General features: G+C 42.6%; 1 protein-coding gene across 5 annotated transcripts in view; it reads left to right on the top strand.

The window, feature by feature from the left end:
• Positions 1 to 15,208, top strand: part of ZFP90 (ZFP90 zinc finger protein) — a 38,064-nt gene extending 22,856 nt beyond the window's left edge. For 3 of the 5 annotated variants that reach the window (XM_027076063.2, XM_053210757.1, XM_027076064.2), the window contains 3 exons: positions 7,515 to 7,665; positions 8,004 to 8,099; positions 11,388 to 13,657. In XM_027076063.2, coding sequence (XP_026931864.1) covers positions 7,515 to 7,665; positions 8,004 to 8,099; positions 11,388 to 13,036 — 1,896 coding nt within the window. In that variant the 3' untranslated portion in view covers positions 13,037 to 13,657. Of the gene's footprint in view, positions 1 to 7,514; positions 7,666 to 8,003; positions 8,100 to 11,387 lie in introns of all 5 variants that reach the window. The other 2 variants (XM_015068965.3, XM_053210758.1) reach the window with 2 other exon arrangements.
• Positions 15,209 to 27,985: the final 12,777 nt, after the last annotated feature.

Raw genomic sequence — 27,985 nt, 5'->3', positions numbered from 1 at the left:
TTATTTTTGAAAGAGAAAGAGAGTGAACGCACAAGGTGGGGGAGGGGCAGAGAGAGAGGGAGACACAGAATCTGAGGCTCTGAGGCTCTGAGTTTGTCAGCGCAGAGCCGGACACAGGGCTCGAACCCATGAACCATGAGATCATGACCTGAGCCAAAGTTGGACACTTAACCAACTGAGCCACCCAGGTATCGCTCCCTTGACTCATTTTAGACATATACTGATATTTACTGCTTTTGGGCTTTCTACTTTTCTTTACTCCAACTTATGGTCCTTCCTTTCCACTCAAAGAGTCCCCTTTAACATTTCTTGTAGGGCTGGTTTAGTGGTCATGAAGTCTTTTAACTTTTGTTTGTCTGGAAAACCCTTTACCTCTCCTTCTATTCTGAATGATAGCCTTGCTGGATAGAGTTTTCTTGGCTGCAGATTTTTTTCTTTTAGCTCTTTGACTATATCATGCCAGTCCCTTCTGGCTTGGAAAGGTTCTGCTGAAAAATCAGCTGATAGCCTTATGGGGTTTCTCTTGTATGTAACTGTTATCTTTTTTTGTGCTGCTTTTAAAATTCTCTCCTCATTACTTCTTTTTCCCATTGTACTTAGTTTGTTTGTTTATTTTTTTATTTAAATAAATAAAAGTTTATTTATTTATTTTGAGAGAGAGAGCAGTGTGCATACAAAAGCAGGGGAGAAGGAGAGAAAGAATCCCAAGTGGACTCTGCACAATAGTGCAGAGCCTGACACTGGGCTCGAACTCACAAACCCTAAGATCATGACCTGAGCTAAAATCAAGAGTCAGACACTTAACTGAGCCACCCAGGCACCCCTGCCATTTTAATTACTATGTGTCTTTTTGTGGACCTCTTTGGGTTGATTTTTTGGGGGACTCTGTGTGCCTCCTGGATCTGGATTTCTGTTTCCTTCCTCAGATTTGGGAAATATTTGGGAAGTTTTTGGTTGTTCTTTCTTCAAAAAAAAATTTCTGCTCCCTTTTCTCTCCCTTCTCCTTCTGGGATCTCTGTAATGTGAATGTTATTTTGGTTGATGGTGTTGCTGAGTTCCCTAAGTCTGTTTTCATTTATCTTTTTTTTTTTTTCTCTCTTCCTGTTCAGCTTGATTGCTTTTCATTACTCTGTCCTCCAGGTTGCTGATCCATTCTTCCGCTTGCACTGTTCTGTTCTTTATTCTATCTAGTGTATTTTTAATTTCTGTTATTTGAGTTCATCATCTCTGCTTGGTTCTTTTTTATGGTTTCTCTTTGTTAAGGGTCTCATTGAAGTTCTCCACTGTTTTCTTAAGTCCAGTGAGTATCTTTATGACCATTACTTTAAATTCTGTATCAGGCATATTCCTTATCTCCATTTCATTCAGGTCTCTTGCTGTGATTTTGTCTTGTTCTTTCATCTAGAACACATTTCTCTGTCTCCTCATTTTGTCTAATTCTCTGTGACTGTTTCAGTGTTAGGAAAGTCAGCTATGTCTTCTACTCTTTTTTATTTTCTATTTTTATCTTTTTAATTTTTTAAAATACTTATTTTTGTGTGTGAGAGAGAGAGAGAGAACTAGTGCAAGTGGGGGAGGGGCAGAGAGAGGGGAGACACAGAATCTGAAGCAGGCTCCAAGCTCTGAGCTGTCAGCACAGAGTCCGACGTGGGGCTCAAATTCAAGAACTGTGAGATCATGACCGGAGCCAAAGTTGGACACTTAACTGACTGAGCCACCCAGGTGCCCCTGTCTTCTACTCTTGAAAGTAGTGGCCTTATGAAGAAGAGGTTCTTTAGTGCCCTGCAGTGCACTATCCCTTGTTCATCAGAACCTGGCACTTGAGGGGTGTCTCCTGTGTGTGTTTGTGTGCCCCATTGTTGTGGCTAAGCCATGTTTAACCTTCAGTCCAGTTGTCTGGACTTTCTTTGCCTGTTGTGGGAAGAGTTTAGTCGCTCTGTTGTTAGCAGGCCGGTCTGGGGCTGCCTTGAGCTTGAGTTGAGTCATGCCAAGCATTTGCCAGAGCTTTGGTAGTGGTAGCACGGAATTGCAGGGTGCTTTCCTGGTGTTGTGGTGGTGTTCCCTGAGAAGCTTTTGTTGATGGGCGGGGCCTACAGTCAGACAATGGTGTCAGCCCCCAGCCCACTGCTGGGGCCACAGTTGGGACTGGTGGGTGTGGTTATTTTCCCCTTTCTCTGGGGTATGAGTAACTTTGGAGTGGTGCTGGCCCCTGTTGGGGCTGTTTGCACGTTGCCAGGCTTGTGGCACTGCTTTGGGTGAATCCAGGCTGGGGAGTGGGAGAGGGAAGTGGTGCCCTCCAGCTCTTTTGTTCTTGGAGAAATCTCCCAAAGATCCCTGCTCCTCCAGCACATGCCCTGAGATTAGCGAATAAATCTCCTGTCCCTATACCCCAGGTGTTTTCCAAACTGCTGCTTCTATGGTTTATCTCAGTGGGGCTGTTTGTTGTGCTCTTTTTAGGGCAGGCACTCAGTTTCCTGTCACCCTGTCTGGCTCTTCCAGAGCTGAACCCACTGATACTTCATTCTATGTGCTAAGCCCCCACTTATTGTAGCAACTCTCAAAATTAGGCTCTTCTGGCTTTCAAAGCCAAATGTTATAGGGACTCATCTTCCCAGTGGCAGTCCTGTGTGCCTGGGGTAACTCAGGTGGAGGTCTGCATCTGTCTTCTCCATGCCCACATTGTCACTCCCTCCTGTATACTGTCCCACAGATCGATTTGGCCCTTCACCAGTCTTTGCCCTTCCTACTCTTTTCTACATTTCGCTGTGGAGAGTCTATTCTGCCAGTCTCTAGGTCGTTTTGTGGATTACTTACACAGATGTGGATGTTATCTAGGTATATCCACAGGACGAGGCAAGCCTAAAATCCTCATATTCCACCGTCTCCCCCCAAGAGAGAAAGGTGATTCAATTGGAGAGTGGCTGAGGTGGAGAGCTAGGACAGTCTAGAACAGCACTGTCCAAAAGAAATACAAACTACATATTTAATTTAAAACTTCCTAGTAGTCATAAGGTAGAAAGAAATAGGTGAAATTAATTTTAGTAACACATACTATTTAACCCAATATAACTGAAATATTTCTATATGAATCAATATTTTAAAATTATTAATGAGGCATTTTATTTATTTCTTTATTTTGGTGCTAAGTCTTTGAAATCCAATGTGTATTTTACACTTGCCACATATCCCAATTTGAATTTGCCACATTACAAGTGTCAATAGTGCGCATGTTTCCGGTGGCTACCATATTAGACAGCATAGATCTAGAAAGTTACTTCCTGGCTTAATGGCATCATTGGCAGGGGAGGATTTGAGCAGGATTTGATGAGTGAAGGGGAGGGACTATAGATAGATGTTTTTGAGGCTCTTGGGGATTCCAGGGCGTAAAGGAAAAATGAAAAGTCAAGGATGAGGTCTGGGTTTTCAGTTAGGATGCAATAGATGATGCCCTTAGCCTAAGTAGGGCATCTGTGTGTGTAAAGGCTAACAGTGAATAGTTTCTTCTCTCCAGGCTCAATTGTTAGATACGCTGTTAACCCAGTTTACCAAACTATTATTGGCCTGATATCAGAGAGCACTGAGTACTTGAGTGAAAACCTTGCACTATGTCTTAGCAGATGTAATGTGTTCCAAATTAACTTTGGTCGCAGAGGGAGTCGTTTTTATAAATTTGATTGTTTTTACTTACTAGCTGCTGTTCTCTGGTTTTCAGCTTTGCAAAGTTTCTAAGTTACAAAGTTTCCTGAGTTAGAATTTGAGCAGATTTCTCCTCCAGAGTTGGCACATGTTAGAGTTGGAGGGCTCTCTGTATTTGCAAGTGTTGTCCTGTACAGCTGGAAGTGACCTTTCACCCTTCTGCTCTTAAAACTCCTGTATCTTTAGTTCAGGGAGCCCATGTTATAGATAAGAAGATTGGAGCAGGAGGTCTGTGATTTACCCAAGGGATATTATACGTTATTAATGTGGCACTTTTTACAGGCCCAGGCAATTGAGTCTTCTCAAGTTAGTATATGCTGTTTCTAGTTCTTTGGACCTTTTATGTCAACATGAGGAAGACGAAATACTTGATACTTCATGATAACCTTGTTAATTTTTAAATTCTTTAATTTTAAAAAGGCGTTGCTCTCTCTCTCTCTCTCTCTCAAAATAAACTTTAAGAAAGAAAGAAGGAATGGGATGCCTGGGTGGCTCAGTCAGTTGAGCGTGTGACTTTGGCTCAGGTCATGATCTCACTGTTTGTGAGTTCGAGCCCTGCATCAGGTTCTGTGCTGACAGCTCAGAGCCTGGAGCCTACTTCATATTCTGTGTCTCTCTCCCTCTCTGCCTCTCCCCTGCTCACACTCTGTCTCTCTCTCAAAAATGAATAAATGTTAAAAAAAAAATTTTTTTTTATTTTTTAAAATGAAAGAGGGAAAAGAAAGAAGAAAAGGAAAAGAGGGGAAGGGGAAGGGGAGGGACCTGGGGGCTCCTGGCTGGCTCAGTCAGAAGGAGCATGTGACTCTTGATCTCAGGGTCATGAGTTTGAGCCCTATACTGGGTGTAGAGATTACTTTAATTAATTAAGTAAGTAACTGTAAATAAATAAGGGGGGCCAGTTGAGCAAAGGAGTCCAGGTTGGCTGATAACCACCTGTTACTAACTAGAGCGGGCTGTATGTTTACAGGACAGAGTAGGCAGTGGGGAGAAGGTGTTACTTCTCACAACCTAACTTGTAATTAGGTTGCCTTGCCTTGATCCAACCCGTTTTTCCTTGCTCCCCATGCCCGTCTCAAGCCCAGCCTCCCCTTTCAAGCTTGGTAATCCCTGGATTGGATTCCCACTTCCTTCACATGTCCAAATGGTACTTCTGCCTATTCAGGTTCAGTGCATTGCCTGCCTTGAAGCTTCTCTCCCTTTCCCAGTTTTTCGTGCTCTGAATGCCTGTGGTACCTCACTATGTATCATCTCATATTGTGCTCTAATAAATAGCACATTTTAAAATACACTGGAATGTATTCAAGGACTGCAGTGTTTTTCATTTGCATTTTTTTTTCCTGCCATAGTGCATCTGGTAAAGCCAGGTGCCTAGTAAATATTGAGTATCATCTTACTGGCCCATTCAGATCCCTGATCTCAGTCAGAAAAGTTTCGTGTTCCAGCACTTCCTTGTTCCCTCGGGGACCCAGCTGCAGTGTTGAGCCAGAATACGATACAGATGAGTGAGTGGTATGTGTGGATGTGGTCATGTTCCTCACTCAGTAAAAGGGGCCACTCCTGTCTTCTGTAAAGTTCAAATCTCTGTCAGGAAACCAGAGTTTAGTATGAATCAGGCACTTGCTGGACACTGGTGTTTTCAAGTTAAAGAAAAGAAAAAGATAGAGTCTCTGCCCTCATAATGCTCATGATCTAACTAGGAAAACAAGTATTAAATGGATTATTAGGTTTATTTGAATAATTGTGGATATACAAAATGCTTAAAGCACATAATAAGAGGATTGGCCCTCCAGTAGGAGATCAGAAGACATCACTGAAGATCTTTTAACCAGCACCTGAAATATGAAACAGAATTAGCAAAGAAAAGACAGGTGGGAAGGTGGGGAGAGAATGGTACCCTCCAGAAAATTGAAAGAACTCCAGTTCAGCTGTAGCTAAGCGCAGCGGGGGGGGGGGGGGGGGGGGGGGGGGGGATAAAAAGTAAGGCTGAAACTTCCTTCACTGCTGTAGTCAGCTCTGCTTTCAAAGTCTTTTCACACTAATTGTCTTTACCATATTTTACTATATAGACTTTTTTGAAGTCTAACCAGGACCAGAGGAAATATTTTAGGTAGGGCATGGTGACATGGTTTAACAAGGCCTAGTAAGTCAAGACTATAATCAGTCCATGAGTATTGGATTGAAGGGATCTCAGGCAGCACAGCTTCAGTGGGGTAGTGAGGAAGAAATGATTGGAGGGGGTAAGAAGCAGGAAAAGACCTGTGACCCAGCAATTCCAATTCTTACTAGCTATATTTATGCAAAGGAGTTATTGTAGTGATGTTTGTAGTAGCAAAATACTGAAAATAATCCAAATGTCTACTAACAGGGACTGTTCCATTTATTCATTTGCCAAGCTTTTTTTAAAATTTTTTTTCACATTTATTTATTTTTGAGAGACAGAGCATGAGCAGGGGAGGGGCAGAGAGAGAAGGAGACACATAATCTGAAGCATGCTCCAGGCTCCAAGCTGTCAGCACAGAGCCTGATGCGGGGCTCGAACCCACGAACTGTGAGATCATGACCTGACTCGAAGTCAGACGCCCAACCGACTGAGCCACCCAGGCGCCCCTCACCAAACATTTTTTAAGCATCCACTCTGTGTTGGGTATAAAACCAATCAAGATAGATCAAGTCCCTGTTCCTGTGGAGCTCATGGTGGAGGAGACAGTGAAGCTAACAAGTAAGCTAATCGCAGATTATTGTTAGAAGTACAAGTACTTTTTACCTGAATGTGTTTGGTTCCTGAGTTCAGGTGGCAGGGATTTGGCCATGAGAGATAGCTGTGCTTGGGGAGAGATTAATGGGGTAATGTGATGGAGAATAAATTGGAGGGTGCTAAGACAGCTTTTCTGAGGGGCCTGTGCTCAAGATGAGACTGAATAGGGGCGCCTGGGTGGCGCAGTCGGTTAAGCGTCCGGCTTCAGCCAGGTCACGATCTCGCGGTCCGTGAGTTCAAGCCCCGCGTCAGGCTCTGGGCTGATGGCTCAGAGCCTGGAGCCTGTTTCCGATTCTGTGTCTCCCTCTCTCTGCCCCTTCCCCGTTCATGCTCTGTCTCTCTCTGTCCCAAAAATAAATAAAAACGTTGAAAAAAAATTAATTAAAAAAAAGATGAGACTGAATAACTAGTAACTAGCTGTCAACCACATGGAGATCCTAGGGGAAGAGGGAGAAACAAGCATAAAGGCCCAGGGTAGAAACAAGCTTGATGTGTTCAGGGATCAGCAAGGTGAGCCTGGCTAGAGCCCAGTAAGTGGTGGGGATATCTGGATCTTCTCCACAGTAGCATGGAGTGCTGTTGGTTGTAATCAAGAATATGTTATGATACTTGCATGTGGAGTACTGTGAAGCAATTCAAAGGGATTTGAATCAAAGGGATGAAGCAATTCAAAGCAATACCCAACTGTTAAACAGTCATTATTTCTAGGGAGCATGGTGGGATTGGTGATGCGGGTAAAGGAGGGCTGTTGTTTTTACTCCCCGCTGTATTTGGATTTTCTAACAAAGGAAGTGCATGGGCAGTGAGGAATTGGTGATTGTATGACAAGGCTTGGCTTTGCAGGAAAACAAGACAGCTAATAGGGATATGGGATTGCAGGACATACTGCCTCTCATGACTTTCCTGCCTGCCATACTGGATCCTTTAAAAAATTACATAAACATCTAGTATGTTTAACCCAACATTGCCCCCACAGGATATCAAATGTGTGATCACTGTTCCTGATGACCCTACAGTATATTCCCAGTGTTGCCATGGGAACATTTTTGATGTTGATCCCTAGTTGAACAGGAATGTGATCCTACAGGAATCCGTGACATTCAAAGATGTGGCTGTGGACTTCACCCAGGAAGAATGGCACCACGTGGACCCTGCTCAGAGGCGCTTGTACAGGGATGTGATGCTGGAGAACTATAGCCACCTGGTTTCTCTTGGTAAGGACCAATTCAGTATCTTGCCTACTGGCAGGTCTTTCCTCTCTCATTTGCTAAGGTTGTGGGGCTCGTAGATTGGGTGGCTGTGAGGAGGATGTTCACCATTAGAGCTTGTTCTCCCTTTTGGGACTCAGCTTTACAGTTTTCTGAGACTGTTCTTTAAGTGAAGTTCTTTCTTTTGCAGAACTGGAAATAGGTCATTTGATTGCATGACTCCTCAAGTTGCACCTTTTTTTTCCTTCAGAGTTCCTGACGATCAAGGACTAGTACTGACTTATAGGAGGGGTCTTTGTCCACTTGCACAAACAACCAAATCTTGTGTATTTACCCATGAGCAGGATATCAAGTTTCCAAGCCAGAGGTGATCTTCAAATTGGAACAAGGAGAAGAGCCATGGATATCAGAGGGAGAAATCCAAAGACCTTTCTGTCCAGGTAAACGAGGGGGAGTCAGGCGTGCAGGAATCAATACAGACAGTGGCACAGCTGAGGGAGGGGGGAAGCACCTTCAAATTGGTACCTTGGGAGCTTCTACACCTGCAGGAGACTGCACCATCTCCTGGATGACACTTCTCTCTGTCTCCCTTCTCCAATAGGGTGTTCCTGCTGCTGGCAGGCATTAGAGGAAAACGTGCCCCTTTGTCCTACACAGAATACCATTTCTCCCTATACTGTCACCCTATTGCTGGATTATCTTCTCCTCAGGTGTCCTCAGTCTTTCATTATTAGCGATCCCTTTTCTTACTCATTCAGACTTTAATTGAACTCCCATCTTCTTTAGTCTTGCTGCTTTTACTGTCACTGGCCCCAGACTTGTAGGAAATACTCACAGCCTTGATTCTCTGCTTTTTCATAACCTCCATCAGACTTCTCTCCCTGACTGTACTCCTACAAAACCTGTCTAGGGAGTAGTACCATCTTCTTTCCATCATGCCTTTATGCCAGTTTGCTTCATTGCCTCCCCCTGCAGTTCCTGGAATATCATCCTCGCCTGGTATCCTGGCTTGCTAAGTATTTCTTGGCTTTAGGTCTTTGACTGCCGTAAGGAGTTTGCAAATCTGCCTTAAGGAATCTGCTCTCCAACTTCTTCCCCTTTCTTTGTTACCACCTTAAAAGGGCACCTGCCTTCTGGTAGTTACAGCTCTTGAATCTCTACTGTGGACTCAGAAGTCATCCTTACTTCTACCCTGGTCACCTTTTTCCCTTCTCACAGGACCTCTCCATGTAGAAGTCCCATGCAATTAAATACCTAAAGTCTGAATCATCTTTCATCCCCAGCCAGCACATTTTGCTACTTTGCCCATTAGAAACCACTGGATTTCTAATCCCTCAGGCCAGACACCCCAGTCAGTTTAGTGTTTTCCTGCAATTCAGGTTATTTTCCTCCTAAACCAGGCCCTGGGTGGAGATTACTAGAATTCCCAGTTGAAATTGCTCACCCTGTGTTTTCTTTTATAACCCATATTGGATTTTTTTAATCTTAGCTTTTTTGAGATATGATTTACATACCATAAAATTGACCTTTTTAAAGTTTACAATGTAATGGTTTTTCAGATATTTACTGAGTTCGTTATCTAACTGCAGAACATTTTCATCACCCGAAAAGAAACCCTATACCCACTAGCAAGCACTCTCCATTCCCCGCTACCCCTGCACCCATTAATCTTTTTCTCTCAATGGATTACCATTTCTGGGTATTTTATGTAAATGGAATTGTATAATATGTAGCCTTTTGTGACTGGCTTCTTTCACTTAGTGTAATATTTTCATGGTTCATTCATGTTGTAGCATGTTTTAGTACCTCCTTACTTTGTATTGCTAAATAATATGCCATTGTATGGACATACCATGTTTTGTTTCTCTACTCATCACTGGGTGGACCATATTGGATTTTAACGTTTTATCTTCATAAACCACCCGCCTTTGACAAGCTCTTGCGGTCACTCCCTGTAGCTCATTATAGGAAATAGAAACTCCCACTCATTTTAAAGGTCCCCTATCATACCTTCCAGTATTCTCTTTTTGTTCCCACTAAAACAAGCTTCACTTGGGTTGAACTTCTTTTTAATGTTTTCTGTAAGTAGTGTACACTTTCCCTCATTGAATAATGCTTTCTCCCTATCCAAAGCTATATATTATGTTCAAGGTGTCTATCCATAAACATAATATATACTAATATGTGTATTTTTTCCTTCCCTGATCACAAGTACCATTTATATCATCTTTACTACACAAACTCAGATTTAAAAATATACCATCTGATGGTTTTCCTTTTTCGTCAGATGATTAAGTCTTATTTCTAAGATTTCAAACGCATGGAGAAAGAAACTGTTATATGTCTATGTATTCTGTCTGTGTTGCAGAGCACATAGAAGGCAGTCAGGAATTACTTCATTGTTTTGGAATATGGTTGGGGAGAGAACTTTCTCATTCATTCATATCAACAAGCATTTCTTGAATGTCTCTCTGAGAAGTATTCTAAAAGAAATTCAAAGCATTTTCCGTCCTTGGGAAATTAGAATTGAATGTTATTTCAGGGTAAGGAATTTGGGGGGTTAGGGTCCCTTGTTGTTGGTTTTTTTCCCTCCTAACATTTTACTGTGAATATTTTCAAACGTGTGGAAAGTTAAAAAAAATTAATACAGTGAACACTGTATACCTACCACCAAGATTCTATAGTTGTTAACATTTTACTGTATTTGCTTTATTACATATTCTTCACCTGTCTATCAGTCTGTCTTTTTGATGCATTTCCAACTACGTTGCCGGCACGAGTACATTTCACTTCTGCATACTTCATATGTATCATTAACCAGAATTCAGTATTTATGTTTTTTTGGTAAGAAAAATGTACATACAATAAGATACACAACTCTTCTAAGTACCATCCAGTTGACTTTGACAAATGCATTCACCCATCTAATCCAAATTCATTTTGATATGGAACATTTCCATCATTCCAGAACCCTTCTTCCCATTAGTTTTTAAAAGTTACCATTCTTAGAACCTAGAAACTAATTAATTATCTGCTACTAGTATTCTGAGGTTAAACAGGGGTTTAGAGATCAACTTATTAGGCAGAGTAAAATCCTTTTTGGTCAAGAGAGGTGAATAGTATGGAACCAGAACTCAGACTAAAAACCACAGCCCTAATGGGAAAGGCAAGGATGATTTGCCTCCAGAAATATTATTTTATTTCAGCTTGTGAAGTATAGCCATTGATCTCCAAGTATATCAAAGAATGATTTCAGTTACATCAGTGGCTGCAGATCTTCTCAGCAGGATTTAAAGATTTGGAGCCTCAGAGGTAACTTTTAAAGAAATTGTGAAATGGCTGTATTAGGAAGACAGATTTGGGGATAATTTGTAGAATGGACAAGAAGCATGGAGAGCAGATAGGATCTTGCCAGACATACCATGATTTTATTCCAGTAGTATCTGTGCCCAACATTCTCATGCTCACTTATTCCCTTACTTCGTAACCAGCCCTCCTAGGTGGGCTTCCTCATTCTACACTTGCCTTGCGCTCTGGCTCTGCAACCTGCACTGTCGCTTCTCTTTACTCTTCCTTTCCTTCATTTTGGCTCTTCTCTCCAAACTCCTGGATTAATTTCAAGACGGAATCATGAATAGTTTTTATCTCTTTCATTTCCCTATTCCTACTGTAGCAGTTTGTTTCAATAGGAGGGAATAGGGGACTTTTGCACTTTGGATTTCTTTCAGACTGGAAGACCAGGCCTGAAGGCAAATCATCACATCTACAGCAGAGTGTATCTGAAGGATCCCGTAGTGCAGATGGCCTTTCACGTGCCACATTCGAAAACACTTGGGATGTTAGTAGCCAGTTAGAAAGACACCAGGAAAACTGGAAAAGATATCTGGGGCCAGATGCATCCACCCAGAAGAAAACAATCACACCAGAGGAAAATTTTCAGCAAAATAAATTTGGTGAAAACCCCAGATTGAACACAGTTCTGGTTACACAACTGAATGTTCCTTCAAGGCCTAGTGAATGTGATACACTTGGAAGCAATTTGGGACAGAATTCAGATATAATTAATCAGAGTAATATCCTTGCAAAAAAGAAACCTTATAAATGTGATAAATGTAGAAAAGCCTTTATTCATAGATCATCACTTACTAAACACGAGAAAACTCATAAAGGAGAGGGAGCTTGCCCCAATGGTACAGATCAGGGAATTTATCCTGGAAAGAAACACCATGAATGTACTGACTGTGGAAAAACCTTCCTCTGGAAGACACAACTTACTGAGCATCAGAGAATTCACACTGGGGAGAAGCCCTTTGAATGTAATGTGTGTGGGAAGGCCTTCAGGCATAGCTCATCGCTTGGCCAGCATGAGAACGCTCATACCGGAGAGAAACCTTATCAGTGTAGTCTCTGTGGGAAAGCCTTCCAGCGCAGCTCCTCCCTTGTTCAACACCAGAGAATTCACACTGGAGAGAAACCCTATCGATGCAATTTATGTGGGAGATCTTTTAGGCATGGCACATCCCTCACTCAACATGAGGTGACACATAGTGGAGAGAAACCCTTCCAATGTAAGGAGTGTGGGAAAGCCTTTAGTAGATGTTCTTCTCTTGTCCAGCATGAAAGGACTCATACGGGAGAGAAACCTTTTGAATGTAGCATATGTGGGAGGGCTTTTGGTCAGAGCCCGTCCCTTTATAAGCATATGAGGATTCATAAGAGAGGCAAACCTTACCAAAGCAATAACTACAGTGTAGATTTCAAGCACAGCTCATCTCTTACTCAAGATGAAAGCACTGTCAATGAAGTGAAATCCTATCATTGTAATGATTGTGGGGAAGACTTCAGTCACATCACTGACTTTACTGATCATCAGAGGATCCATACCGGACAGAACCCCTATGAATGTGAGCAGAACTTTAATCAACAACCTGTTTCTCATCCTGGAGAGAAACCCTATCAGTGTAATGTATGTGGAAAAGCTTTCAAAAGGAGTACAAGCTTCATAGAACATCACAGAATTCATACTGGAGAAAAACCCTATGAATGTAATGAATGTGGAGAAGCCTTCAGTCGACGTTCATCACTTACTCAACATGAGAGGACCCACACTGGAGAGAAACCCTATGAATGTATTGACTGTGGGAAAGCCTTCAGTCAAAGTTCATCCCTAATTCAGCATGAGAGAACTCATACCGGAGAAAAACCCTATGAATGTAATGAATGTGGGCGAGCCTTTCGAAAGAAAACCAATCTGCATGATCATCAGAGAATTCATACTGGAGAAAAACCCTATGCTTGTAAGGAATGCGGGAAAAACTTCAGTAGAAGCTCAGCGCTAACTAAACATCAGAGAATTCATACACGAAATAAACTGTAGAAACCCTGAAATTAAGGAATGTGCAGAAAATTTTAGCTAAAATATTGTTCATATTCAGTATCAGAAGATTCTTAATGGAGAGGAAGCTTGAGAATGTAATGAATTTGTGTGTGTGTGTGTGTGTGTGTGTGTGTGTGGTGTGAGAAGAAAGCTCTATGCTAGTAGACCATGTTTTTTAATAAATAGAAGCTACATTCTCAAATCTGATTACAGACTTTTGTAAAAACAACTACAAACATCATATATAACCAGTTGGAAATGATATGCCTATGTATTGGACTTTATAAAGCTTTTAAATACAGTCATGCAGGAGATCATCAACTTTGAACAGTTTGACTTGTCACTCTGTTTACAGCCTTTTTTAATAAATAAAACTCCTGCAGTAATGACCAAAACTTACTTTTAAAATTGCTTGACAACTGCATTCATCTGCAGCTTTTAACTTAAATTCACCATGGAAACCAATTCCACCCCCAGGAATTCATCATTCAAAGGATGAGATCAACTGGTTCAACCACTTCGTTGTACAGATGAAGAAACCAAAAGCCAAAGATGTGAAGTGGTTTGCACCGTGTGATAGAGCTTATGATGGCAAAGCTGGGTGGAGAATGCAGATCTCCTGGATCTTTTGCCCTTTCCAAAAAAAAAAAAAAGATTCTTTTGCCTGGATCTTTCAGTGGTCTGTCCACTGAAAAGGTATTTTGGAATTCAGAGGGCTTTAAAGTAAATTTTGAAATAAATCAGATGCACAAACATTTGATGAGCACTCAAGTTGGGTACTTTGGGAATTCATAAAAGCGTAAGAGACAACAAAATCCATGCACATTTGTCACGGGCCTATTTTAAACAACTTGTTGGGGGCTTACATACCAAAATGTTAACAAAAGCTGTGAATAGTTCAACTACTAGTGACTTTTTGCCTTTTCCCAAGTGTAATATTTATACTTTAAACTAACATATGTCAGTTTCATAAACCTATTAAATTCTCTTATTGTGTTTTTTATGACACTCCCATGAAAAATCACTGCTCCGAGCTTCCTATATTGGATCAATGGGAAAACAACACAAGACTAACATGGAAAATTTTCTCCAAATTAATTTTACTGTGGAGAAGTATAAATGTAATTACCCATTGTCATAAAATTTGTCTTTAAATCAGTTTAGGGAATCCATGTAATGACCTTTACTTTTTTTAGTTCAGTGCTGCTCTTCTGTCCGTAAAGCCTAAGTTAAGCTTCCATAGCCCACTCCAATCCCTAATGTTCTCTCATGCCTCCCATGGGCTATCCCAAAGGAATTTCCTAAACCTTTGTTTGTTCATGGTGCCAACAGTGGAGAGAAATTTGGAAGCAAGTGTGCACTTTGACCCCTTTCACACAAGAGCCTCTCCCCCTTTAAGATAATAAAAATTTCCCACTCTGATGAATCATGAGATGGAGTTATATGGGTAGTGGCGATGGTAAGCCTTCCTTACTGCCTTCTTTGCATGCCAAGTAGCAGGATCCATCATCCTTGTCTCATCCTGGACCACATGAGGTAGCTCCCAATGATTCTTCATAATTCTTTGCAGGAAAAATGTGCGTGGGGGCTGAAATGTGTGGTGTCCAGCCCAATAAGTGGAACAAGATGAGAATCTGCTCTTCCAAGACATTAACTGTTCAAAAACACCTTGTTTGTGATGTTCCATACTTAAACACACACACACAGTGCCAAGACCACGTGTTGTCTGATACGTAGTTTGACAATGGGTAATTCTGCATAGACCCTCCACTACTGAGTGGCTACCATTCTTATCAGGAGCTTATTTGCTGCCGATTGGGGATCCTCATAGAGGACTGTTTGCAAGAATGACATAAATTGTAACCAGTTGAGTGCTATCCTAGCTCTATGAAAGTTTATAAAGACTTGGTTCCAGAAGACTCAAAGAAAACCACTGGTTTGTGTGTGGAGCTTGGCCTAGATCAACCAGTGTCTGAATATCAGCACATCTTCATTCATAGTGAAGGAGCCCAGAATGTTCATGGTATGCGTGGTTGATTGAGCAGAGGATTCTCTAGTTCCAGCAACCAGGCACCATGCACTTACAAACACCCAACTTTTTAGGCCACATGAAATACATCCTTGTAACATCATTGTATTATTTCAATAAATAGCCTTCTTAGTTGAATGGGAGTCAGTTTGTCTTTTTCAGTTTTCACAACATGGCTAAGATTAAAACCATGGTGTGTCAAGAAGGAGGGATTGACTGCTAATCTTATCACAGTCAGGTGAGTTAATAATAGGTACCATTTATTGAATGTTTACTAGAAAGACATTGTGTGAAATATTTCATAACCATCATTTATTTTTTTATTTTTTTAGTGTTTTTATTTATTTTCAAGACAGAGACAGAGCATGAGCAGGGGAGGGGCAGAGAGAGAGGGAGACACAGAATCTGAAGCAGGCTCCAGGCTCTGAGCTGTCAGCGCAGAGCCCGACATGGGACTCAGACTCACGGAGTGTGAGATCATGACCTGAGCTGAAGTCAGACGCTTAACCTACTGAGCCACCCAGGCGCCCCAACCATCATTTCATTTAATCCTTACAACTCTTTGTTCTAGATCTTGTGGTAGCTCTTGTCTTTGCCCAACTTTTTCCTCCCTCTTTTTCTTGTAAGATCTCTGCTGTACTGACCACAGGAACACAAGTCAGGATATCCCTGGGTCTCAGTAATAGTTCTAGGGGCAAGTCTGTTACCTAGCTGAGCCAGAGTCCTTTGCCAGAATATTTTCAAAATCGATTTGACAGGGCCATTTTTATTTTGTGTTGCTAGGCTGGAAAGGTGAAGTTCTAGAACTGCCTAGAGCCCAATTCCTTACCAGAGAGAGGAGTTCTATTGTAGGAGGGGATGCAGCTGACATGATGGTACTCTCATTTCTTTTCTTCATTTCTTAAGTTTTTTTTTTTCTTTTTAAGTTTATTTGTTTTGAGAGAGAGAGAGCCAAGGAGGGGCTGGGCCGGGAGGTGGGGAGAGAGAATCCCAAGCAGGCTCCACGCTGTCAGCGCAGAGCCCGATGCGGGGCTTGATGTCACAAACCATGAGATGCTGACCAGAGCCAAAACCAAGAGTTAGACGCTTAACTGACTGAGCCAGCTGGGTGCCCGGGTACTCTCATTTCTAACCCTGAGATCCTTTTGGACCTGGCTCAATTTCTGAAGCCCTTCCTGGGATTCAGTGGACTCCCTACTGTCAGTTCAGTGATTACCCTTTTTTGATTAAGCTAATTTGTCAGATTTCTGTTGTTTGCATTAAAGAAACCTAATACACGTATCCTTGTTTTCTAACGGGGGTGGGGGGACCAGAGAGGTAAAGCAATTCCCTTGAGGTAGTATTTCCCATGGAAGATTGAGACTTTGAACCCAGGACTGTCTGGCCTTTACCTCTAACTCTGATGTACCCAGAGCCATGTTCTGTTCAAGGAGGTGCATGTAACATAGTATTGTTTTGGGAGGAGTGGATGAAGGGATACGGGTGATACGTAAAGTTGGAGACCAAACGGAGAAAATGGTGAAGGGCTTTGCAATACTTTTCCTGACTACTTTAGTAAATTAAATCCCCTAAATTCACCCATAACCCTCATACCTTAATATATCAAGTTGTTATTTACATTTGCCCATACTTGAACCACCATTTTTCGTAAATATTTTCTGTGTTGCTATACAGTCTCAAGATCTCCTTAAGTCCCTTACTGTTGGGACACATTTGGATTGGCTTTGTTATTGGCTTTCATAATAATAACATTTAATACTTTTATCTTTTGAAGCACCCCTTCCTTTTTATAGAATTTTTTCTTAAAATATCCAAAAATGAGTTTTCTGGGTCAGTGTGTATAGGTTAGTATAATCAGATGGTGTGAGACTCGTACAGGAATAAACTGGATACAATAGTACAGGAGTAATAGTCCAAAATTGCAGAAGGGAGCCAGGAGAAAACCTCCCATTCCTGGTCCCTGGGTGTGTCTGGGGAAGGACCCCAGGGCAGGCATTATTTCTGTCACAGCATCTAGCACACCTCTGTGCCAGCATGGAAAGATAGAAAACACTTTTCCAGTTCTTAGCCATGCTGATGATGGTGCTGGTTCTTCATAGCTGCTGAACTAGCTAATTCTTACTCAGCTGTTGAAATGCAAATGTCACTTCAGGGAAGGTTTTGCCTCCCTACTTGAACTAAATTGGTCACCCTCTTTTAAATTTTCATAGGTTACTGTTAATGCGCTTTATGTTACCATAGTATGTATTTGTGATTATTTGGTGTTCTCCCCACCTCCACCTCACACTAGATTGTGAGTTCTGGGAAGGCAGGGTCTATTTCTATTTTGGTAACTTTTTTGTTCCCCTGCTCATCACAATGCCAGGCACATAGTAGGTACTTTTGTAGTTTTACTAAGTGAGTGATGGAATGGAGATCTGTTGTTAGACAAAGAAGACTGGCTTATAAATGAAAAGATGTTTAATCTTGAAATCAGAATTTTACAAAAGAAGACAATAAGATACTATATATTTTTTAAAGTTTATTTATTTGGTGAGGCGGGGGGGGGGGGGGGGGGCGGTGTTGCGCAGAGAGAAAGGGAGAGACAGAATCCCAAGCAGGCTCCGTGCTGTCAGCGCAGAGCCCATACCGGGCTCGATCTCACAAACTGTGAGATCATGACCTGAAATCAAGAGTCGGATGCTTAAAACTGACTGAGCCATCATACTAGTTCATACCCATTAGGGTGGCAAAAATTTAGAAGTCTGGGAGGGGGAGTAATGAGAACATGTACACAGTGCTGGTGAGAGGATAAACATAATGATTTGGGGGAGTAACTCGGCAATATCCAGTTAAGAGTAAAGCTGAGCATACCTCATGGCCCAGCATTTTCACTACTTGGTGTGTACCCCGGACTGGAAACTCCTGCGTGAGCACAAAGATGCACAAGGATGTTTATTGCAGCAGTGTTTGCAATAGTAAAAATACGGACGCATGATAGATGTCTATCAGTAAGTGAAGTGGTTAATAGGTTGTGGCATATTATAATTAAATACAAAACAGTTTTAAGTGAAGTAACTAGAGCATCTGGCCAAAAGAAAAAAGAAAAAAATTCTAGTTCTGCTTATATCACTCCTGTCCCCATGGAGCTAGATGAGACTGCAGAAAAACAGAGCCATGGTGAGTAGCCAGACCTTAAATTCCTGACTGCGAACCTCAAACTTTTGTTTCCCTAGTCCAGTCATTTGTCGCAGTCTCCTAAGGTCCCAGTCTCCTGAACTATAATTTTATAGTTTTTCTCTTCTCAGCCTCCAGTATTTCTACCCAGTCCTCACTCAGCTGGAGACCTTGTGTCCTAGTTAAGTGAGAAATAAAAGCATTTAGAAGATAACTACTGTCACCTATGTGCATCTTGTCTGTGTTCTTCCTGCTCTTCCTGTTACTATGGGTGATGCTTGGTTCTCTTTACGGCCAATTTCTCTTGTATTAGATCCTGTCCTTAAACTAGGACATCGCTCCTACAGGTGTCCTCTTTTCTGCATCTTTTTTCCCCCTTGTCTACTGAATCTTTCCCATTAACATAGTAATGTGTGGTTTTTCTCATCTTAAATATGTATTTGTAAATATACGCACCGCATCCCCCTCCACCTGCCACTCCATTTCTTCACTTAAGAGGAATATTCCAATGCGCATGGTCTCCACTTCCTCTCCTTCCGTTCTTTCTTGCAACCCTCCCAGTCAGGTCTTTGTTTCTGCTCTTGCTAAAAGGCACTGAGGGACTCCATGTAGCTAAATGCACTGGGTTTTTTGTTTTGTTTTGTTTTGTTTTTCAGTCCTTTTGCTTGACCTTTCGGCATTATTTGTTACAGTTCATCTCTTCCTCACCCTTGACACATTTCTTTTGCTTGCTTCTGGGTTATCACACTTTCCCTTATATTTTATTGACAGCTACTTCCAGTTTTTTAAAATTTCTTTCTTTAAACATGGGAATTCTTCTAGGGCTCAATCTTTCGGATTCTTTTTCTACAGTCACACTCATTGTGCCTTTCACTGTGTCTCATGGCTTTAAATATCTACTTGTTGGCAACTTTAAAGTTTGTATCTCTAGCACAGGATTCCATACTTGTATGATCGGCTGCATATGTGACATCCCTACTTGGATGCCTAACACATCTTGAATTTAATGTGTCCATGAACTAACTCATGATCTCCTTCTCCCAGCCCTATCATAATCATGTTCTTCCCTCAGTCTTTCCTTCTGGAGAAAGAACCCCATTTTTCTGGTTGCTCAGTCCCCAAACTGGGGAACTGTTCTTGATTCTTTTCTTTTGTACCCCACATCCAAGCCTCAGTAAGTCCTGTATGCTAACTTCCAGGGTATATGCGGATGACCATTTCTAAATAAATTTTTTTAATGTTTATTTTTGAGAGAGACAGAGACAGAATGCGAGTGTGTTAGGGGCAGAGAGAGAGGGAGGCACAGAATCCGAAGCAGGTTCTAGGCTCCAAGATGTCAGCACAGCCTGATGCAGGGCTCAAACTCACGAGTTGTGAGATCATGACCTGAGCTAAAGTCGGACGCCCAGCTGACTGAGCCACCCAGGCGCGCCTGCAGATGACCATTTCTTGTTCCCTCTGCCACCCTAGCCCAAGTCACCATCATCATCTCTGGCCCAGATATTTGTAAAGGCCTAATTGGTTTCTCTGCTTCCATCCTTGCCCCCCTTTGTTTACAGTTTAGCAGCTAGAGTGATAGTGTAGTGACCTAAGGTCATGTCATTCATCTTCTCAAGTCCTCAAATAGCTTTCGTTTCACTGAATAAAAATTAAAAAGCTGTACATAATATTGCTACCACCTGCTTCCCTATTTGATCTTTCTGACGCACTACTACCTTTTTAAAAAAAATTTCTTTTTAATGTTTATTTTTGAGAGAGACAGCGTGAGTGGGGGAGGGGCAGAGAGAGAAGGAGCCACAATCCGAAGCAGGCTCCAGGCTCTGCACTGTCAGCACAGAGACTTGGGGCTCAAACCCACGAACCGTGAGATCATGACCTGAGGCAAAGTTGGATACCTAACTGACAGCCACCCAGGCACCCCCCACTACGACTTCCTTATCACTGCTCTGGGCCCACTCAACCCCTGCGGTAACTTACACACACAACAAGCTTCCACCTTAGAGCCTGTACGTTTGCTGTTCCCTTTCCTGGAGTCCATTGCCCTAGATGTCACACAGTCTATCCCTGATCTCCTCCAAATCTTTGCTCCAGATTTTCTCAACAGCCCTTTTTTGACTACCCTATCAAAAGAGCCCACTGCCTCCATGGCACACCCTATCTCCCTTCTCAGCTTCATTTTTTTCCATAATACCACCATCTAAATATTTTACTTATTATATGTCTTTCTCTAGAAGGTAAACTCCATGAAAGTAGGGATTTGGAGGTGGGGGGAAGAGGAGATAAACTATTGAAGCATAACAAAAAGAAAAGTGCACAAATGGCAAGTAAACAGCGTGGTGATTGAGGGCAGCAATGTTTGCATCTTATTCTGTGCTGTGTCCTCAGCACAGGAGATACTCAAATATGTAATAAATGGTTGTGCTGGATGTACATGTCTTAATGAGGCTAGCGTTGAAAATAAAGTTGAGGGATACGTAAAGTGTGAGGTGTTATAACTTAAAAATCTTTACCTATTTTTAATAAACATATGAAGTAAAAGTAGGGAAGTATTAAAATATCAGCTTCAGAATGGTAGTTTCCTCTGGAGCTACAGGGGAGAGGGTAGGAAGGAATACAATAAAGCTTAAAGCATCATTTCTCTTTTTTAAAAGCAAACATGGCAAAATACTAACATGTGTTAAAGGATGTTGCATATGTCGTATGTGCAACTCTGAATGTTCAAACTCTTTTAAAGTCTGCCTCCTTGCTTTTATCCGGTCCCTCCTCCCGCAAAGCTTGGTTCCCCTCCGGGTATGAGCCTGTTTGACCTGTACATCAAACATTTAGGAGGATTTAGGAGAAGGAAAATAGACATTCCTTTTCTCAAGGGTGAAAAGCTGATCCAACCCTAAGAATGAAAAAAGGTTCTTGGCACTGTCAAGATCAAGCAAAGTCATTTCCACTCCCTGTAAATGCCTCTTTAGGGACCAGTTAAAAAGAAGGGGGGGGGGGGAGGGCAAGGGAGCAGAGAACTTCCTGTAGATCCAGAACCCAAGTGATTATTTGCAGGAGTTGGTGGGAGGAGAAAACTGATTTTTGATAATACATTTCAGTAAAAACCTTGTTATTTTGGAAAAACACTCCTTTAAACAGTTTTTGGACACATTTTAGTGGATAAAGGAACCAAGAATTTGGACCTGAAGTATACATGGTATTTTACTGCACTATGAACAGATAAGTATTAATTATAATTAACGGGGTTTTTGTTACACTGTATGCATTAAGAAACTAGCAATTAGCATTTGCTCTTGAATTGTAGTGCTTGTTTTCAGAAGAGTTATCACAGGATTTTGACAGGAACTTTTCTGTTGGCTGGGAGTTGCTGATAAAACCCCAAAGGCAAAATCTCGTGTTCTTCTGCATTCTAAAGGGTACCACAAGGCTCGGACACCCTGTCCCACAGGAGACTCTAGGAGGTTTAAGATTCACACAACCTCTTGCTCTTGGGCCTCCACTGACATGTTACCATATAACAAGGTTCAGATCCAGAGGAGAGGGGCCTTATAGTCCTGGGGTGAAGGCCTCTGCCCTTTCCATAGGATGGGGAGGGGTGGGGGGGACTCCGACACCAAGAGAATAACTGGAGATATTGGGGACGTCAGAAATCCTTGGAGCTTGGTGGCTTCATCTCCAGCAAACCACAGGCCCCCTTCTTGGGAGAGCTTGCCGTGTACCTACCTCTGAAGAGTGTATATGCGGTGGTGAGGGGTGGGGAGGAACAAAACACAGGCAGGGGCGAAAGGAGATTTCTGAAGGAGGGGCGGCTGCTGCTGGAGTAGGCCCTACCAGCAGATCATGAAGCCCTCTAAGGGTCCGAGTTCATGTTGTGCCTAGGAAGCAAGGGATAAGGCCACTCCAACTGTTTTCTTTGCTGCCAAAGATCCCAAGGCAGGATTTCACTAGACGCTGAAGAGGGTGACTATATAAAGTGACCATTGAAACCAAGACCCTTGAGAATGAATGGGGAGCTAACCAAACAAGAAGCTGGGGGCGGTTCTCGAAAACCGCGGCAAACCTTTTCTCTGTGCCTGGGGGTCTCAGAAGAGGGAAGGAAAATAGGATGGCAGGAGCCATAGGGCTGTGACCCAGTGACTGCCGCACCAAGCTAGGGGATGACCCATCTGGCAAGGGGTTAAAAAAAAAATGCAAGCACTGCATGGGGCCAAAGAGATGAGAGACCGCCCGCTGTGAATGAACACTTGGGACTGGGGCGAAGTTGAATGCCGCGCCCAGACAGGTGCGCATCTCCCGATGAGGGCAGGCCACCGGCCCCCAAACAGGACCTAACGCGGCAAACGGGCATCTTCTTTCTCCTTCGCTCTCCCCTCACCCATGCGCGGAGCAGGCAGGGCATTCGGCCATCTGAGAGTAAGGTATGAGTTTGGAGTTTTAAACAGGGCTAGACTGTAAATTTCAATATCCATTAGTAAGCACAAATTGGCTTTCCCTCAGGTTAAGCATCTTAAAAGGGGATGTGACAGCGTGGCGACGGTGAGAAGGCAGGTTAGAAGGGTTTGTACCACCAAATTTCGAATTAGTAATAGGAAGAGCTAAGTGTGCCCTTTTAAAGAGGTGAAAGGAGGCCCACTTGCGTCCCCTCACATTTTACGGGCGCTAGGGGGGAAGCGGGGTGAGTACGCGCACCAAGACGGCCTCCGCCTGCCGAGACGCGTGGCGCGGCTGGAGACTACATTCCCCGAAAGGCTTGGCGTCGGCGCACTTATGCCACCGTGTCTGACGTCATCCGCCGCTGACACCGGCACACCCAGTTCCAGTCTGCGTCGGCGTGGCCATCGCGTAGTGTGCGCGGAGTGCAAAGGAGCAAGGGCGTTCGCGACCTGTGCCCAGCGTCCTGCTCCCGGGGCCAGGCTACCCTCTTCCAGTGGCCGCCACCAGCCACGGGAGTCCCATGACCAGAAAACCCCAGGCCAGGCCCCGCCCCTCTTCTCCCCGCGCTTCGCCCTGATAGCACGACCATTTCCAATCATGTGACCTACCCGACAAAATGGGGATAAGTTCAACCAAATGGGATTGTGTAGGTAAGTGGAGAAACCAGGTAACCATATCTTATCTCTCTGAGAAAATGTGGCTCTTCCTGAGGAAGTGTAAGTTTCTGCTCCCCTGAAACAAGGCTGTAAAAAGAGAGACACCATCTCCTCTTCCGCTCTCCTTTCTCCCTAACTCTGGATAGGAGCGGTCCTGTGCAGGCAGGCTGGAGGGAGAATAATAAAGCCTTGAGTGAAGGGCCACACTCCCAATAATGGTAGTCTAGGTAATTAGGACCAACTCTAACATACAAAATAACCTGAGCTGGTTGAAATGTTGAAAAACGACAGCATTCAAAAGAGCTAACAAGAAGAGTGAAGAATTAGGAATCAAACTCCAGGAGATGAAACAGACTGACTTCATAAATCCGTCAGTCAAGCTGCTTTTGCCTGAAGGCATTTGCTGATGGAAGAAGACAACTGACAATTCCAGCTGTAAGATTGGTGGACTTGCAGTATAAGGGGTACAAGTATAAAAGTGCTGAAAGTTGGGAGTCTGAATAATCACCCCACATTTGAACAGGGACCCCCAAATGTAGGTACCCTCAAGTAAATGTTGAGATAAAAAGCCCCTGGCGCAGACATGTCTCCCAAATTCAGGGTATCTTGGACGTGTAAAGGAATCTCAACCTTCAGTATCTACCACACTAGTGTTGTGTCCACGTGTTGACAGAAGCAAATGAAAATGACCCTTAGAGAAAGGTATTGTCATCTCAGACATCAGAGTATTCACACACAGCCCTTTTCTTAGTAACTTCCAGCACATTCTCAAAGATAACCAGATACACAAGGATGTAGGACATCATGAAAGAGAACATACAGAATGCACAACAAATACGCAAAACTCCAAATACTGGAATTGTTTATCAGAGTATAAAATAGCAATTTTTAGTATTTTTAAAGAGTTATTAAAAAAAACTAGAAAATACCTACAAAACCAAGAAAGCTTAAAAAATTCATGTAGTAGGTTTGGAAAAGTGACCAAAGAACTTTAAAAAATAGCTAATTAAAAATGAAACAACTTGGGGCGCCTCGGTGGCTCAGTCAGTTAAGCGTCCGACTTCGGCTCAGGTCATGAACTTGCGGTTTGTGAGTTGGAGCCCCGCGTCAGGCTCTGTGCTGACAGCTTGGAGCCTGCTTTGGATTCTGTGTCTCCCTCTCTCTCTGCCCCTTCCCTGCTCATGCTCTGTCTCTGTCTCTCAAAAATAAATAAATGTTAAAAAAAAAATTAAAAAGATTGACCTTTGGAAAAAAAAAATGAAACAACTTTTTTAACAGCAAATTACACATAAAAGAGAATCAACTGGAATATGGGTAGGAAGAAATTGTCCAGAAACTGGTGGGCAGAGACAGTGAGATGAAGAGACAGAAGAAGAAGGGACAAGACAAGTAAAACACATGAAACCTTTGGGTAGGAAAGCCCAACATAAGTTTAATTAGATTCCAGAGGAAAATAAGAAATATTTGGAGTTAATGGCTATGAGTTTTCCAGAACTGATGAAAGACCTACCAAGCTCCAGATTCAAGAAGCCAAATGAAACTCAAAAGAGTATAAATAAAAATAAGTCCACAACTATACACATCATGGTTAAAGAATATGAAAGGTACATAAAATCTTAAAACAATTAGACAAAAAGATCAATTAACTTCAGAGATGTAACATCTGACTTCCCAGTAGCATTAAGGGAAGCCACTTGAGTGAGGAATGTAATCTTCACTTAAAAGAAAATATGTGCCTAATTAGAACTCTGTGTATAGCAAAAATCTTTCAGGAATGAGGACCTATTTATGCAGCTAAAAACAGGAATTTCATCATGAGCAGACCCTAAATGAAGTTGTAAAGGCTGTATTTCAGACAAAGGGAAGATAATCCCAGATGGATGGTCAGAGACATAAGAAAGAATCAAGCCCAAAGAAAGTGATCATATGTGAATAAAGTAAATAATTAAGTGTACAAAACAACAGTATTATTTATATGTCTTTAAACATTACAGAATTAGGGGCACCTGGGTGGCTCAGTCAGTTGAGTGTCTGACTTCGGCCCAGGTCATGATCTCAGGGTTTGTGAGTTCGAGCCCCACATCGGACTCTCTGCTGTCAGCATAGAGCCTGCTTGGGGTCATCTGTCTCCCTCTTTCTCCGCACCACCCCCCCACTTGTGCACACGCTCGCTCTCTCTCTCTCTCTCTCAAAAATAAACATTACAAAAAATAAACATACAGAATTAAAATCCAAGACAGTGATGCTTCCATTTCTAGTATTAACAGAATAGCGTGTCATAAACTAACACGTCTACTAGAGATAGCTAGAAGAGATGGATAAAATACAAATATATATATTTGAAGGCATTAGAGAGCTCCCAAAGCAGCAGGAACTGAGGATCCAAGATACCAAAGAGAAGGGTTGTTCACTGAGGCAAGCCCAGCATTCTCAGTGCCTCCTCTCCCACAGAGACAGTTGACTAGTCACATAATTGTAAAACGGTTGAAAAAGACTAGAAAACATTAAAAACAGCAAAAGGAAAAAAAAGGCATTTTACCTTTAAAGAGTAAATACTGAAAGAATGGTCAAAACAAAATAAAACCTCACAGGTGTCTAACAAGCTAATGGAAAGAACAAAATAAAAATATTTCATTAATTCATAAGGTGAGGAAAAAACATGTCAAGAGCCTTCTGAATATCCACAAATGTAGCAAATCCAGCTGAGGAGTCACCATGGGCAATTTGACTCTTATTTGTGGGGGTCAGTGGACAGATGAAGTTTCATCTGAGACCCAGGCTTGAATCGGAACTTGTGACCTGGGTAATGGGCTGGATGCCAGCCCTGGCCTAGAGAAATCCCAGGATTCCACAGCCACAGACACCCTGCCTCACTATCCCAACTTGATCTGGAAGAAATTCTGCAGCTTCTGGAAAGGAGTGGCTTTCACCTACCATGCCTCTGCCCAGAAATAGTCCCTGTGTCCATAAGAGTGGGGGGCAAAGGCACAGGAGTCCAGCAAGGAAACAGCCAAAGGCAGGGAGAGAAAAGGAGTACTTATTTGCCTCCCCTTTTAGTGTGTGACATTCCCCAAAGGTTGCCAGGTCAGTGGCATTTCTTGGCTCAGGGATCCAGCCAGAGGTGGGGGTGACTTCACTGACTCAAAGACCCAGCAGAACAGCAGTGGTGAGCCTCCCCAAAAGGTAGTGGCTTTGTGGCCTTTCCTTGGGACAAAAACGGCTTCCAAATTGGGGAGCTTTATGAACCCCTGCAGGCCCTACAGGGGTCCCCCTCTCCTTCCAGGCCTAGCAGGATTCTGCACATCCTCCTTCACCTGCCGCCTCTGCCCTCTGCCCCTGAAGTCCGTGAAGGGTTATGTAGGGATCAAAAGGAGGTGATGACTTCTGTGCTCTCTGTGCTGAAGAGTCAGCAGCTGGAGACCCAGGAGCTTGTGTGTGGTGGGGTGCAGGAAAAGGTAGAGAGTAAAAAGATGGAGCCAGGGAAAATGGGCCCCTGGGTGATCAAAAGGAGACCTGAAAGGGATGAAGAGAGGAAGACAAGTGACAGAGGGGTGGGAGCCAAAAAAACACCCAGGGGACCCCTCCTGGGAGCTCAAGGGTGTTCAGTTAAGGGAGATCTTGCGCAAACTACAGTAACCCTTTCCTCCATGCCCATCCACTCCTACCTTTAGCCAGGCTCAGGAAGGACATTTTTGGTCCTTTTCCACTTTCATTTTATTTTCCAGTTTCATTACAAACACTTTGTGGGGGGTGGGGATTAAGGAACCACACCCTTGACATTGCCCAACCCATCTGGGTGCCTGTAACTCCTACTACTTGTTACCTCCAGGAGAAATTCTGGGTGGGAACCACACCAGGCATTTTCCAGGCTCCTCTTTCCATAGTGTCTCAGATAGAAGTTGTTGTTATGGCTAGGGAAATATAAATTCATTTTTTAAATATGACTGAACTCACAGGAGATTTGGTTATTGTGTAGTAGAGTGGTTTTCAAATTTGAACACGCATCAGAATCTCTTGGAGCACTGGTTGAAACAGATTTCTGGGCTCCAGCCTGCTGTTTTCTTATTCAGCAGATCTCTTCCAGAGCATTTGCAGATCTAAAAAGTCTGCAGATGATGCCGACACTGCTGGTCCAGGGACCACACTTTGAGCCCTGCTAATCTAGGTTATCAAAACTACAGCTACTTTTAGGGGAAGCTGTATTTGTTTTGTTTTTCAAATACTCTTCTCCAGTTTATTCAAACTCTTAGCCAATTTTTCCAACCTTATCTCTCCCTCAAATATGTCCAAACAACATTTCTTGGATGATACAGACCAAAATAGTAACAAGAATGGCAAGAATGAAAATGATACTCCATGCTCTTAAATGCAGAGAACAAATCTGTGGTTGTCAGAGGGGAGGTGGGTGGGGGTGGAATGGGCAAAATAGATAAAGAGGATTAAGAGGTACAAACTTCCAGTTATAAGCTAAGGGAAATGGAAAGTACAGCATAAGGAATATATTCAGTAATATTGTAATAATGTTGCATGGTGACTACACTAATCCTGGTGAGCACTGAATCACTATGCTGTACACCTGAAACTGATAAAATATTGTATGTTAATTATACTTCAATAAAAAAATGGTACCCAAACAACATGTTGTAAACATTATGTACAGCTAAAGTATGCCCATCATAC

Source organism: Acinonyx jubatus, chromosome E2, assembly GCF_027475565.1.
Source record: "Acinonyx jubatus isolate Ajub_Pintada_27869175 chromosome E2, VMU_Ajub_asm_v1.0, whole genome shotgun sequence".
NCBI classification, from domain to species: Eukaryota; Metazoa; Chordata; class Mammalia; order Carnivora; family Felidae; genus Acinonyx; species Acinonyx jubatus.
Note: the sequence above shows the minus strand (reverse complement) of the source record. Positions and strands in the feature narration are given on the sequence as shown.